This window comes from Microcaecilia unicolor, chromosome 2 (assembly GCF_901765095.1).
Source record: "Microcaecilia unicolor chromosome 2, aMicUni1.1, whole genome shotgun sequence".
Taxonomy (NCBI): Eukaryota; Metazoa; Chordata; class Amphibia; order Gymnophiona; family Siphonopidae; genus Microcaecilia; species Microcaecilia unicolor.
Genome location: NC_044032.1, coordinates 521,711,363 through 521,727,565, shown reverse-complemented (window position 1 = coordinate 521,727,565; position 16,203 = coordinate 521,711,363). Strand labels below are relative to the sequence as shown.

At 40.6% G+C, this 16,203-nt stretch overlaps 1 protein-coding gene across 2 annotated transcripts in view; it reads left to right on the top strand.

Annotated features, from left to right (window-relative positions):
* DHX15 (DEAH-box helicase 15) overlaps window positions 1-16,203 on the top strand; it is a 297,726-nt gene that overhangs the window by 163,709 nt on the left and 117,814 nt on the right. The window contains exons 10-11 of one of the 2 annotated variants that reach the window (XM_030191239.1): window positions 1,065-1,256; window positions 10,097-10,219. In XM_030191239.1, the coding sequence (XP_030047099.1) occupies window positions 1,065-1,256; window positions 10,097-10,219 (315 nt within the window). The remainder of the gene's footprint in view (window positions 1-1,064; window positions 1,257-10,096; window positions 10,220-16,203) is intronic. The other variant, XM_030191241.1, reaches the window with a different exon arrangement.

Genomic DNA, 16,203 nt, shown 5'->3' with positions numbered 1-16,203 from the left:
ATTAGATTGTAAGCTCTTTGAGCAGGGACTGTCTTTCTTCTATGTTTGTGCAGCGCTGCGTATGCTTTGTAGCGCTATATAAATGCTAAATAGTAGTAGTAAATATTCATTGTGGATATTCTGAAAAAACAGCTGACTAGGGTACTTAAGAGCAGGCACAAAAACCTCAAGTCTGACTTGTTTTAACCCAGGCAAATGTGACTTTTTAAGTAAAGGAAGTGATTCTTAGCCTTTTTTTATATATATATAAAGAACCTAAGATTGGGTCATGCCAAAGGTCCTCCAAACCCAGCAGCCTTTCTCTGTCAGTGGTCCAATGAAGGTGATAAGTACCATTTAAATTCAAGCAAGAGAGTACCCTTTTCTATTCAAAGATACAACAGTAGGGTCAAATTATTGATGAAAGTAAAATGGAAAATTTAAGAAGGTTTACCTGTCATGGTGGATGAGCTGTTCCAAAAGACAAGGGAGACACAATAGTTCTTATGTGTAAGATCTTATTGAAAATACACCAAAAGACTCAACATAGCAGCCGTGTTTCGGCGCATAGGTGCCCGTCTCGGGAGTCTGAAATGATGGTGTTCAATATTGTATATTGTGCATACAATGTTACATACAGCAAAACAGGAAGTATTACTGAGTAACAATTTACTTCAATAAAACACAGCTCAATGTCCCAATCTGGGAAAGCATACAATTCTGGAGAAAATCGCATAGAGTGATTCTACTCTTTGGTTTGCGTGCTCCACTGTCGTCGGGATTGAACGATCCTCCACTTTCTGTGGGTGATCTCTTACCTGTCATGGTGACCATATTCTCAGTATCTTGTTTTGCTAGATGATCTTGCTGTATGAGTGAACCTGCAGAAAATTTGTAATCATTTTTTTCTAACATTTTGAATTTGCTGCACACAATTGTTTTCTTTTAGTATAAAATAATGGGTGTTCATTAGCTGAAGAACTCTGCTGGCAGCTTGTATTTTGAGTCTAGGCCACTGTACAATAGAATTTTGATCACATTTTTAATTTCTGTAGATTAATACAGCTTTTTTTTTCTCCCCATAGCTCCAGAAACTCTAATGAGAGCCCTTGAACTTTTGAATTATCTGGCTTCTCTAAATGATGATGGCGACCTGACTGAACTGGGATCTATGATGGCAGAATTTCCATTAGATCCACAGCTAGCCAAGATGGTTATAGCAAGTTGTGACTACAACTGTTCTAATGAGATCCTATCTATTACTGCCATGTTGTCAGGTAATGCAGGGAGAGATGTTGAAACAAACCCAGGTTTCCAAGTAAAGGAAGGCCAATTAAAAATGAATGTTTGCAAAGATGAATACACTTGAGCAATGTGTATAGTTACACGAAATGGGTTGATCTTTTTGAGTGGTGCTTACACAATGTCTGCCCTGCTATATACAGAATATAGTTGGATAGGGCAATACACACATGGATTAACACTGGGCAAAAGGGAGCTGCTGGTTTGAAGAGCTTGCAGTTAAATTTACTTGTATTTTTTTTATAGTATGCCCAATGGAATTTTCTTTAGGGTTTTGATAATGCTTTAGTCAGCATTGAAATCCTCCTTTATAGTCATGTATGTATGATGTAATGTCTGAACATACAACCAGTGTTAGACATAGACTAAAATATTTTAACTTAAAATGTTCCTGATCAAGTGGAGCATTTTTGGAATCCGTCGTGTGAAGGAATAAAGCAAAAGGCAGTTGTATGATTTTTTTTCTAAACTTTTTTGCATTACAACTAATCAGATTCTGTTAAAAACCTATTTGTCATATTTTTTAACAAAAACTGTAGTCCTGTACAGTGTAAAGCTTTTAAAAATTCACAAATCAAGTAGTAATCTTGTATATTTTAAGTTATGGTTAAAATTTTTATTAGATGTTGTACAGTTTTCTTGTAGCTGACAACCATCTATGGAAGAGCACAAATTGCAGCACAGAGTTTGGTTGTCTGGATGACTTGTGCTATGCATGTTGCTATTTATTTCAAAATAAGAAGCTGAACATTTCAAATTTTCAGATGTTATGTTCCACAGCCAAATACTATTTAGTGGTAAACTTAATACATTTTTTATTTATTTTTTGTTTGTATTCAACTTTTTGTGATCCTTTGACATGGTGAGTTGATCACAATGTTGAAGCCCTAAGTGCTGATTTAACACTTACGGTCTGTATTGGCATGGGAGTTTTGTTTAAATATCACTGAGAAGCCACTTATGGTAGCAAATGTGGACCAATCTGATCTGTGTCTGAGGCAATTCATTTCACATCTGATAATTTTTCCCTCTGTGTGGGAAAAAAGGAGAGGTTATTTTTAAAATCCCAACATTATTCAGAATGTTGCACAGCTTACAGTTAACGCTATTTGTTTGAAGTTTGCTGTGCATAAGGAGATGTGAGGAGAAATCTACTTAAATGAAGATAAGCATGTCATTCTCAGAAGCAGAATAATTGAAACAAGAAATGCGGAAGCTGGTTTCCTGCAAATTTTCGTTAACCTACCTGTTCACATGCAGTTTATTCTATTGCAGAATCCTTCTTACTAAAGTGAAACCATTTTCTTTTGAAGCAGAGTTGCAGTTAGAGTAGACAATTACGTTGACCATCGTTGCAAGGTTTGGGTCGCTGTAATATCAGAGACTTATGGAATTATATAATATATTAGCACTGACAGTAAGTCGTTGTATAAGAATGTAACCATTTTACATATATTTGAAATGGTTACTGTAGAATTCTACAAAATATTTTGGCAAAATACAAAAGCTACTGCTTCCATTTATTCTTTGTGGCTTTTTATTGGTATGAACCTTTCTTGAACACTATGTGTTAGCCACACTGTTTGCAGAGTTCTAATTTAAATTGTTCAGACTCAGAGCAGATGGGCAGGGCAGACACTTCCATTTTATTATGTGAGCCTGCTTTGTGGAGGTGGTGGTAGGTGGGTGTCTGTCTTTTCTGTGTTGAGGTGGGTTTTTTTGTTTTGTTTTTTAATACATCCACACTACCCACATTTTAGATCTTTATATACATTAATCAGGCATCTTAGGTGGCTTTCCATTTTTGGTGTTTTCTTTGCAGGCGTAGCATTTGTTGAAATTCACCAGAAACATGATAAATATGCAGGGACACTGGCTTACAATCTTGAACTTATCAAACTGAGATGCATTTTCAGGCAAAGAAATTGTAAGATTGCTGGTGTTGATCGCTAGAGCTGTGTATTACTTATGAATGTTATGGAAGTCAGGCAGTGCATTGTGCAAATTTATGTTCCCCCCCCCTTTTTTTTTTTAGGAGAGGGATTTGTAATTTGTTTCTCCTCCCCTTCCTTTAAATACATGTTGCTATAAGTAGCATATAGCTAAAAAAAGAAAAAAGAACCATTCTTCTATCTGAATAATCTATATACATTTTGCAGTTTAAAAAAATGCTTTATATGCAAAAGAGAAGCTCATTTCCCCAAACATCTGTTATGCAAAAATATATTAACTCATAAGTGAAATGGCAGTCTTCTCATAGTGCATCATAGGCATACAATTGTCTAGTCCATCTGAGTATATGTAACTCTATAACTCAAGAAGCATTCACTTATGTGCTCCAAAAATGCAATGTACAGCCCCCAACAGAGCCATGTTTTAACAATCTTCTTCAGAGGTGCAATTCAGTGGTGGAGGAGATATGTTTCTAAAATCTACTTAAAACGTTTGAAATGACACACCAATATTTTAATTAACAGATATTTGAGGAGGTTGAGTTTTTCTCTTGCATATATAAACTATTTTATAAAAAAAAACTGTTCAAGATGTATTTGGATTATTCACACTGACGGGCTCTTTTCTGGTATACCGTATTCTCTCCAATAATCTCCCGGGCTATTTTTAGAGTCACTGGGCTTTCTGAAGTCTAGGTTGGGCTGCTATTGGAGGCACTTCAGTTTTTTAGAAAGCTTGAAATTGTTTACACAAGACAGCCAACAGACTGCTGAAGTGTTAACAATTTTTTTTATCATTGAAGTAAGTGAAACAATACCTTGTTATTTATTTATATACTAACCATGCTTTTTCATTATTTAAGCTAAATAAGTGGAGAAAGAAGGGATTGAGGCTGAGACCAGATGGATTCATTTGTATTTGGGTTTGCTGTGTGAGAACACTGTTAGTGCAGAGATGGAGTAATCTCTGAAGTTTGTAAAATTGCTGGGCTTTTCTGAACAAACTGTTGTGGCTAGCCCGAAAGAGTGATTCAATTCCTGATTTCTTAAGTGTCTAAATATCTGTTCTTGAAATTTGAATCATCGTCAAAGATCCTTGGAATTATTTTGGCTCTTCTCTCTCCCTGGAACCTCAAATTAAATAATTAAAATATTTATTTTTCAAATTATGTCAACTACTTCATGTTAGACAGTATCTCATTTTGCTACATTGGTACGACCATATGTCTTGAGCCACCTAGATTATTGCAGTGGTTTATATGTGCCTATTTCAGCTAAGTTGCACTCTAGGCTGCAATTCTTTCAGAATACAGTTGCCAAATTTGGGTCTTAAGAAGTATGATAGCGCTACCAATGCTCTGGTATCTTTACATTGACAACCTATTAATTTTAAAGCACTCTTTAAGGTGGCATGTATGGTTTGCAAGATATTTGATGGTTCGTCTCTGGAGTATTTCTTAAATCTGATTACTTTTCCTCAAGTATGAGGTTTTTTGCAATTTAGAGACCTGTTAAGTTTATTATTACCATCTTTTGTTGGTGTAAAATATAAGAAAATATTGGAAACTTTTTTTGTTATTATGCTCCGTAGTTTTGGCTTTCTCTTCCTATGACCCTTCGAAGTTCATCTGGTTATTTTCATTTTCGTAAAAATCTTAACTCATTTGTTTATGCATTTTTTTTGTCTTCAGCTTGTATTTTAATTTGTTTTATTAAGCTTATTTTAAGAGTCTTATTTTAAGTTGTGTATTCTGTATTTTTTAACTTGTAAATCGCTTTGAACCATTGATTCAGTGGGAGTTGACGAGATACAAGAACTATATCATAATACTAACTTTAAATTTGCATCACTTTGAGTAGGAACAACAGGGGTAAATTGACCTTCTGGACTAAGGAGTGATATGTTTGTATTGTTATACTGACTGGATTTCTGCCCTGTGGAAGGGGGATTCCCTCCTGAAAGAGGAAGGGGGAGTTTTGTGTTTCAGGGAAGCTTTAAAGGCTGATTTCACAGTAGCATTACTGACTGCAGAGTCATTGGTTTGCTTCCTTAGCAGGCTTTGAAGAACAGTGCTTCTTTTTTTTCTTGCGCATTGAATCACTGCTATCCCCGTGGTTGTGCTGGGCAGAAGTCGAGCAGGATCAGAGGAGGTGGAGCGATGGTCTTGATTCTGTTGCATTCCAAATTGCCGTCCTCTGCAGCTAAGGGATTGTGGCTTGCTAAGCGGCAGTAATAACTTTCCTGCAGTCTCCTGTGTTTAGGTTTGAATGGAGGAGTGAGGGACTGAAAAAGGAAGCAGTCAGCAGAGGAAAAAACAAACATTCCTGAGGTGCTGTGAGGAGAGCTGACATGGTTGTGGACAAAAAGGACTAACCTCCACCTGCCCTTGGGGGTTGGACGATTATTGGGTGAATTCTGATGTTAGACTCAGATTAAAGGGTTTTCTGCCCCTGAAGTATGTGTATGTGTGTGTGGGGGGGCAATTATTAGAGAGAATACGGTATATATTTCCCTCTATTTTTTTATACCAATAATTTTGTGGCTTTGAGTAGTGTGGCTTTCTAGACCTCAGCATTGCTAAATTTCCAGTGGCTTTTCACCTGTTTTAATTTTAAAAGTATTCCCTTCAGATTCTTTATGAAGATGACTTAATTATAAACAATGCACAATAAAAATGGTTTTGTAATCAAAATTATCTGCACAGTTTTATAAATTCTGCTCTAGTTTCTGTGACTACTCCATTTTATTGTGAAACATTTGCTGCCCTAGGGATCACTGTTATGATTTTTTAGTTTGTACTGGGAGTGTGTGAGTATGTTACACTGCTCATTTATTTTATAACTGTATGAAACACAATAAGCCCACAAATATTCCAGTTGAAAAGTACTGTTGGCATAAGTAGAGATTTACAGGCAGCTTCTCTAATACCAGTGTCCCTGAACTTACAGTGCTTGTAAAAGTCTTCACATTCTTCTACATTTTTCACATTCTATTGTCTAAAAGAATGCTTGACAAAATGCACTAACATAAGAATTTGATTCACTGGTCTACATAACATCCTCTACACTTCCAATGTAAAATAAGTAATATAAATATTTCAAAAGTAATAAAGAATGAGAACCAAAAAGTCTTGACATCCTTTGATTCACTACTTGGTACAATAACAGCAGTGAAGTCACTTAGGTTAAATGTATACAAATTTTGTATAGCCGTAAATTGCAGTTTTTGCCCATTGGCAGAATAGCTCAAAATTATTCAGGTTCTGTTGAGGGTGGTCTGAGGACTGCAGTCCTCAAGTCTTGCCATAGAATATCTATTGCATTTGAATCTCGGCTTTGACTGGATCACTTGAGGGCATTTACTTTCTCCTTGGCCAGCTATTCCATTGTTGCTTTTGTGCTTTGCTTAGAATCATTGTGAGTACGCCCTAGTCCCAGATCTGTGGCAGACTGGAACATGTTTTTCTCCAGAATTTGTATCATTCATCATTCTCTGGATCTTGACAAGCCTCCCTGTTCTCACTGCTCCAAAGAATCCCTACAACATAATACTGTCACCATTGTGTTTACTATAGTGCTGGTGTTCACAGGTCAGTGTGCTGTATTTTATGCACACACATCTAGCATTGAAACAAAAAGTTCCTTCTTGTTGAGCAAAACCTTCTCCAAAGTGCATGCAGTGCCCCCTAAGTGTTTTGTTTGCAAATGCACTATAGAAAAAGCCATATAGCTGCTTTTTTTTTTTTCCTTGCTAATTTTCAGTACGGGATATGTTTGTGGAGTAATCTTGAAATTGTTGATCAGTCATTTTCTCCAATCACTGCCAGACTTATATAGCTCTTTTAAAGTAATCTTAGGCCACACAATGAACTTTATCAGCAGCTTCCTTTAACTCATAGATACTGACTTTGGAAAGATGGCCTGATCAAGGTAGTATCTTGGTGCCAAACTATTTCCACTTTACAATGATAAACCTGACAGGGCTCCAAAAGGGATATTCAAACACTTATTTTCTTCTAGCTTTTCCCAGTCTATACCATTTGAATGACTTTATTCCAGAGTTCTTTCAGCAGCTTTTGGTTCAGAATGTTTAGACCTTTGCTTCAGATTCACTACATACAACAGGAACAGCTTGATTTTCATCCAGGAATATTTGAATCAGCTCAGCTACTGTGGTGAGAAAAAGGTCTGTTTAGCTACTTATGAGCCTATTTAAGGTCAATTTTGGAATCTGAGCTAATTTAGGTTTGCTATAAACACTATTTCAATTAAGACTTTTGGTTTCTTTTTAATTTTTGAATATTTGTATGATGTTTCATGTTGAAAATGTAGAGTATGTTGTGTAGGTCAGTGAAACAAATGCCTGTTTCAATGTATTTTGAATTGTTTTACAGAATTTTAAAAACATAGAAGGATGTGAAGACTCACACAACACTGTAATTGTACAACAGCAAAACCTATTAGAAAGAAACACAAATGGCATATTTTGTATGGTTCTAAAATCTTATTACCACTAATAGCAGAGAACTGCATGCTTGTAATACTTTGAATAAGGCCAGAAGAGTGGTGACTTCTTGCATGGTTTTAACATACAGCCTATCACTATTAATGCTAGTAAAATCAGTATTGTGAAAGTCTCTTCCCTCTGTCCCCAAATTTCCTATATTGTGTATATCTGTCACATTGAATGGTTTTCTGATCTGTAAACAAAATGTAATAGATAAACGGAACCTAAGTAAAAACAGAACCTGAGTAAATACATAAGTTTTTAAATCATTAGTTCATTTATTTAAGGAACACACTTATGCAATATCCATATCACCCATGTGAAAAAGTAACTTCCCCCTTAGTTAATCAACCAGTTAACTAAATTTAATTGATAATTAGGTTGCACTTATTGAAAACAACCAGGCTTGGTTGCAGCCAGCCCTATTAAGTCTAAACTTCCCTTACAGTAAGGTTCAATATATAATGAAGTAGTAACCACGGTGTTTCTACAAGAACGCAATGCCAGAGTCAGTCAGAAGAGATGGAAAAAATTATTTAAATATTTCATTCTGGAAGTGGTTACAAATCCATTTCCAAAGCTCTGGGACTCCACCAAACTGCAGTGAGAACTATTATCTCCAAATGGAGAATTTGGAACAATGGTGAATCTTCCCACAGTGGCCAGCCTGCCAAAATTACTCCAAGGGCATAGAGAGAACTCATCCCAGAAGACCAGAGAACTGCAGACCTCTCTAGCCTCAGCCAAGGCCAATATTCATGACTCTACAGTAAGAAAGATTGGACAAAAATGAGATTAATGGGAGAGGAGCAAGGCGGAAACCGCTGCTACCCAAGAGTAATATCAATGTTCATCTAACATTTGCAAAAACACACGTGGATTATTCCCAAGCCTTTTGGGAGAATGTTCTATGGACAGATAAGTCTAAAAAAGTTTCACTTTGGACAACACAGATCTAATGATGTCTGGTTTAAAGCAAATACAGCATTCCAGTGTGAAGATGTGGGGATGCTTTGCTGCCTCAGAACCTAGAAAACTTGCTGCTTTGAAGGAAGCATAAATTCTGCACTGTACCAGAAAAGTGTTAAGGCAAATGTCTGGTGATCTGACTGCGAGCTGAAGCATAATTGGGCTATATAGCAAGATACTGATCCAAAACTCAAGTCTACATGTGAATGGCTGAGAAAAAGACAAAATTAAAGCGGTTTGGCCTTGTCAGTCCTAACTTGAACCCATTAGGGATGCTGTGTGGCAGGACCTGAAATGAGCAGTTCATGCACAAAAACCTATGATTGTGGCTTAAAGCAGTTCTGTAATGAAGTGTGGGTTAATATTACTCAACAGTGATGTGAAAGACTGATAGCGAGTTATAGGAAGCATTTTGGTTGCAGTTGTAGATGCTAAAAATGTGCAACCTGTTAAGTTTAGAGGGCAATTACTTTTTCACAGGGGTGATATGAGTGTTGTATGCATTTTCGCCCTAAGCTATAATTTAAATCTGTTATGTTTACTTAGGCTCCCTTTGTCTATCACATTTTGTTTAAAAATCAGAAACCATTCAGTGTGACACATGCAATAATGAGGGAAATCGAGGGGGGGGGGGGGGGGTATGGACTTTTTACATCACCATATGTTCAGTAAAAAAAAAAAAAAATTAAAACAATGTCAAATATTCCTAATTGGGTGGTAGTGCATTTTTATTTTTCCCAAGAGATTTTTAAATGTTTTTACTTAACCCCAAAGAGGGGATTTGTTAAATTTCACCCCTACCTCCACCGCCACAATCTTCCACTCTTAGCACAAACTTTTGTGCTGCAGTGCTCATATTAATAACTGCTGGTTGTGACAGAAGATAAGTGTCATTGAAGGCTTTATGAAGCATAAGGTCAAAAAATGTTACCACTTATCAGTTTTGATAATTTGAAAACTTAGCTAATCCTACAGAAACTCTACAAAGCAAGTGTTAATTACCATCACTAACTTGCTGTCACCACTTCTGTTTCTGGATAGAGCTACTAGCACTGAGTCTTGAATCAAGGTCTCTTGAACCCTGTAATATACTCTGCTGCCTTTATAGCTGTCAGAGCAGCGGTTTTGGTGATTATTTTATTTCTGGCTACAATAACCAGGTACTCTGTAGCTCTGAAACCCTCTTGTCTTACAGATGTGGTTAGGTGTTGATGTACCACAGAAAGGTAGTAAACAGTCCAAGATGCAGTTGGAGGCCATGAAAAGTCCCATCCTGCCCTGCCCTATGCTCTGTGAACTGACCTAGCTAGGCCTTGTTCCTCTATCTGTGAATACGTGACTCATCGATATGGGCATCTGTGTTGGGGCCCATACCAACCTTGTTTAGTCCCACAGTGTTTTGTTCGACCTACGGAAGCCAAGAAAGCTGCAGATGAGGCCAAGATGAGATTTGCCCACATAGATGGCGATCATTTGACGTTGCTGAATGTCTACCATGCTTTCAAGCAAAGTAAGTGAAATGTTTTTTAGTCCACTTACATACATATATAAAAATAAAGGTCAATAGGGTCTGTTTTGCACTGAGCTTATGAAAAGGATGTAACTATTGAAAGTTACTTCCCTTTTTGTAGGGCAGAGCTAACATTTCGTTTGGCATTTCCCTATTAGCAGCAGATGAATCCGGAAACTTGTGGGTTATGACCATCTACCAGCAGGTGGAGATGGAGGGCACCAAACTGAACTCTCTTATAGGACGGTATGCTCCTGAATCAGTATTTCCTCTATCTTCAGCAGGCAGTGGATGGTCTCACAAGCTCCTAGCTTCTTCTGCTGTTTATGCTCCTGTTCCCGGTTCAGTGGAGCTCGGGGGTGTTTAGGCTGATTGCTGCCCACTTTAGGGGTACACCTGGTGGTGCCAGGTCCTTTCTTCCACCCTCCCTCCCAACCTCCCCCCCCCTTCCGCTTTCCCTTCTTCCTTACAGGAGTTTAAAAAAAAAAATTTTTTTAAACCCCTCAAGGGACAGAGTCCTTAGGGACTTAGATGCGGCTGTAAGTGGGAGGGTGTGAGTCCTGCACTGCTCCACACATTGGTCTCTCCAGAGTAATGACTGACCTGGTTTTAAAAAAAACACAAAAGAACCCTTAGTTTCAGTTGGTGAGTACAACTTTAAATTTTACCTCTGTCGGGCTGCATCACGGTTTTGTTTTGTTTTATGGCAGCAGAGACTGTAAAAGGCTGCTCCCACTATTGGAAGAGGAGAGCAGCATTGGAACAGTTTTCTGGGTGTTGTGTGGTGGTGGTGGTGGGGAGGGGGGCTGGGGTCAGATTCAGCCAGATAGGCACCCAGAATGATGGAGATGCCCGTTTCCCACATGGTGGTTGAATTTACAGAATCACTGTATCATAGAATTGCTTGAAGACTCTAAACCCCTAAATGCTTTTTAAATACATCCTAGATATCCCATAGCAGTAAGTCGAATGTTAAGACAGTAAACTGCTATAGCTGGCCAAAACCACTTCTACTGCTCTAATCTGTAATATACTGAATTGCATTGCGGACTGTAAATACGCATACTGAACTGCACAATTGACTGTACATTTTAATCAATCACCACTGTTTCACACGGCTGCCCACTAACTCACATACGCTCCTGGCATACTACACAAACCACACCCAACATGAACACTAACAAAATACTCCTAATCATTTACGGTCTTTCCCTAATCCACTACGCACTGACCTCCACTCTCACAGACAATAATACACCCACAGTACATAAACCATGCACTCAGCCCAAAAACAGCCCACCTACCCAAAAGATTAAAAAATGATTTGGAAAATCCACCACCTACGGACACAGCCAACAGAAAGGAAAGAAGGAACATAACAAACTCAAACACCATGAGGACAGACAACTAATAAAAATCATCACAACTTCGAACCCAACGGAACCCCACTAATTAATACAAATGGGATACACAAATGCCAGATCTGTAGTTAACAAAACTACGACAATAACAGACTGGATCACAACAGACAATCTGGATTTCCTACTAATTAGCGAAGCTTGGATCCATGACCTCAAAGATCCCATAATTTTAGAGCTTTGCCCTCCAGGTTACAAAATTACCCACTGGACAAGGAACGGAGAAAGAGGAGGAGGCCTAGCTATAATCTATAGATCTCAATTCATTGTCACAACTATGGCCGAATCTATACTTCCCCAACTTGAAATAGCTTCGGTTAGAATTCACCACCCAATCCTATATGACCACCTAAACCTTATCCTGTTTTACAGGCCACCAGGCAATTGGCTAGACTGCCAAACATATTTTATGGACTTCATATTGAACACATGTGTCTCCACCCAAAACCTTATTATAGCAGGAGATATCAACCTTCACCTGGAGGACACTAACCTAGCAAACGTAAGTGAATTTAAGGAATTCCTGCAACTTTGGGAGCTTCACTGGCCAAATTTGCAACCCACTCACAATAAAGGACACACACTAGATATCATTACATTCTCAGCAGAACTAAATCTCGCATTAACAGATACAAAATGGACAGCTATACCATGGTCTGATCACTACAAAGCAAACCTCTCCCTTCACTGGCAAACAAAAGATTCACAACATAACAAGTACAACAAACCTACACCATGAGAGGCAAAATTGACCCGCTAACATTTTGGCAACTATTCTACAAAAATGAGTGGACAACACCAACAGACTCACCCCAATTTCTTCTTGAATGGGACGACAGATGCAGAACAATACTGGACAACATAGCACCACTCCAAACCAGAACATCACACAGAAAAAACTCATTACCATGGTTTAACGAAGAACTGAAAAAACTAAAAACACAAGTCAGAAGATTAGAACGAGCATGGACTAAGAAGAGATGACTACATTCAACAATTGGAAACAACTACAAAGAAAATACAAATACACCACCAGGCAAACTAAAAGATCATATTACAAAACTCAGATTGGACCAGACAACAAGGATACACACAAACTCTTCCAACTAGTAAATAAACTACTAAATACTACACCGGTAACTTCTAATAACATAGAAACCCCTTCAGCAACCAATCTCGCAAAGTACTTCAAAGAGAAAATCATAAAACTATGACTTATGATACCTATCAACATAACGGACTATGTAAACCTCCTTGATTGTCTAGATCCAATACCTGGTGAACATCCAGCAGACCGATCATGGACCAACTTTGACACACTCTTGATCGACAACATCTCCCAATTGCTTGGAAGATACGCCAAGTCGCAATGCAAATTAGACACTTGTCCTACCACGCTTATAAGATCTGCCCCTCAACAACTCAAATCAGACCTCACGAAGCACCTGAACTACATGCTACAAAATGGCCTCTTCCCAAAGGATAAAGGAAACATTCTACTTACTCCTTTACCTAAGGATGCAAAGAAAAGTGCAAGTGACTTAACCAACTATCACCCAGTAGCATCTATTCCACTGATAACCAAACTTGTGGAAGGTATAGTAACTAAACAATTCACTAACTACCTAAACAATTACTCAATTCTTCATGAGTCTCAATCAGGATTTCGATCTAACCACAGCACTGAAACAGTACTAGTGACTTTAATGAATACATTTAAACAAACAATTGCAACTGGCAACAATATTCTTCTCCTACAATTTGACATGTCCAGTGCCTTCGACATGGTCAACCACGAAATATTACTACATATCCTACAATACTTTGGAATTGGAGGTAATGTTCTTAATTGGTTTAGAGGATTCCTAACTACAAGATCTTACCAAGTAATAGCGAACGCGGAAATATCAGCCCCTTGGACATCCGACTGGTGGAGTTCCCCAAGGATCCCCCCCTCGCCAACCCTCTTCATCCTAATGATGATACCCTTAGCTAAGCTACTAGCCAACCAAACCTCAATCCCTACATATATGCAGATGATGTCACGATCGATATCCCGTTCAGACATGATCTAAATGAAATCACCAACGAGATCAACAAAAGCTTCCAAACCATGCATTCTTGGGCGGATGCATTCCAGCTAAAACTTAACGCAGAAAAAACACAATGTCTTATACTTACATCACAACATAACACAAGTAAATTCACCACCATAACCACACCAAACGTCTCCCTCCCTGTCTCAAACAACCTGAAAATTCTTGGAGTTACCATTGATCGAAATCTCACACTCTAAACTCACGTGAAGAACACAACTAAGAAGATGTTCCATTCCGTGTGGAAGCTCAAAAGAGTAAAACCCTTCTTCCCGAGATCCATTTTTCGCAGCCTGGTACAATCAATGGTGCTAAGCCACCTAGACTGCTGTAATGCACTCTACGCTGGCTGCAAAGAACAGGTTATCAAGAAACTCCATACAGCCCAAAATACAGCAGCCAGACTTATATTTGGAAAAACAAAATATGAAAGTGCAAAACCCCTAAGAGAGAAGCTTCACTGGCTCCCACTTAAAGAACGCGCCGCGATAAGATTTGCACGATTGTCCATAAAATCATGGAGACACCCCGACCTACATGCTAGACCTTGTAGACCTGCCTCCTAGAAATGCTAAAAGATCTGTCTGCAAATTTCTCAATCTACACTTCCCCAGCTGTAAAGGAGTAAAATACAAACTAACACATGCGCGCAACTTCTCCTACATTAGCACGCAGATGTGGAATGCACTACCAACTAATGTGAAAACAATTAACGACATAACCAACTTCCGCAAGTCTCTGAAAACCTACCTCTTCAGCAAGGCCTATCACGAGAACCCATAGAATAATCATACACTTCACAACTCCACCCTTACTCTGAAAATCAAAATTCTACTACAATTTGCATAGATCTTTCATGTCATCCTCGTTCTCCGAGGACAAGCAGGCTGCTTGTTCTCACGACTGGGTGACGTCCGTGTCAGCCCCCACCAACCGGAAGAAGCTTCGCGGGCGGTCCGCACGCAGGGCACGCCCACCGCGCATGCGTGGCCGTCTTCCCGCCCGTGCGCGACCGTTCCCGCCAGTTCCTTTTTTTCCGCGACTGGAGAGAGTCGTGCCTTCGCCGCTCTCTCTGTTTTCAGCCCCGGAAAACCGTCGCATTTACGCTAACTTCTTTATTTTATTTTATTTAGTTGCCGCGCGCTCCACTTTTTTCTTTCTTTTATAAAAAAAAAAAAAAAAAGGAGCACGCGCTCCCATTTTCCCTCGTTTCTAGCGGGGGCGTCGCGTTGCGGCCTAGTGGCCGCACGGTCGATTTCTTTTTTCGAGGTGTGATTACCGCCACCATCGACGACTTTAACTTCGCCGACGCGATTTTTCCGTCGATGTCCTCGAAGGTCCCGAGTGGATTTAAAAAGTGTGGTCGGTGCGGCCGGCTGATCTCGCAGACCGACACCCACGCTTTGTGCCTCCAGTGCCTCGGGCCGGAGCATAATATCAAGTCGTGTTCTCTGTGTCTCGGTCTCCGGAAACGGACTCAGGTTGCGAGGCAAGTTCTTCGGGACCGTCTTTTTGGAACTTGCGCCGGCCCCTCGACGTCGACCTCGACGGCATCGGTATCGACGGCCGGTTCTTCGGTATCGGTATCGATGCCTGAGAAATCGGCACCGATGGCATCGACCCCAGGAGCACAGGTCCCGTCGGCCCGCCGGTCCTCCAGTGAAGGTAGGGGTGAGAGGCCACGTGGGCAATCGGCCCCGGTCACTCCCTCGGCCCATGGCCCTCGGGACCGAACCTTGTCGGACCCGGTTCCTCGTGACCGAGGGGGATCGACCTCCTCCTCCTCTGCTCCACCTGGCGCCGATGACGGGCATCGGAAAAAATCAAAAAAGCACCGTCATCGGTCGCCCTCGATGCACCAGGGTTCCGGTGCCGGCAAGGAGTCGACGCCGAAGCGTCCTCGTCGAGAGGAGAGATCCCCTTCGGTTGTGGAGGTACCGCCGCGTCAGGGTCCCAGCACTTCGGTGCCGTCTCCTGGACCCGAGCAGCTTCTGGCACCGACACCTCTACCGGCCCCACCGTCTTTCCCGGCAGCGGGGCTGGACGAGTGCCTCCGAGCCATCCTTCCAGGGATCCTGGAAGGGCTGATGCGCCAGGCTGTGCCGGCGCCGGGGGTGCTTGCGCCTTCGGCGCCGTTGACTGTGGCGCCGGCGAGCTCTAGCCCGGGGCCGAGGCCGTCGACACCGCTGCCGCTTGCGGCGCCGGTCTCGACCGCCACGCAGGTGGAGTCCCCGTCGACGTAGATGGAGGGAGCTTCGTCCCCGCCGGCGCGGGAGTCCACCGCTCGACGACACCGAGGCCTCGGTGCCTCGACGTCGAGCCGGGCCCGGTTAAGGACTCAGCTACATGAGCTTATGTCCGATACCGAGGAAGAGGCCTCGTGGGGGGAAGAGGAGGACCCCAGATATTTCTCAGAGGAGTCTGCGGGCCTCCCCTCTGACCCCACGCCTTCACCGGAGAGGAAACTCTC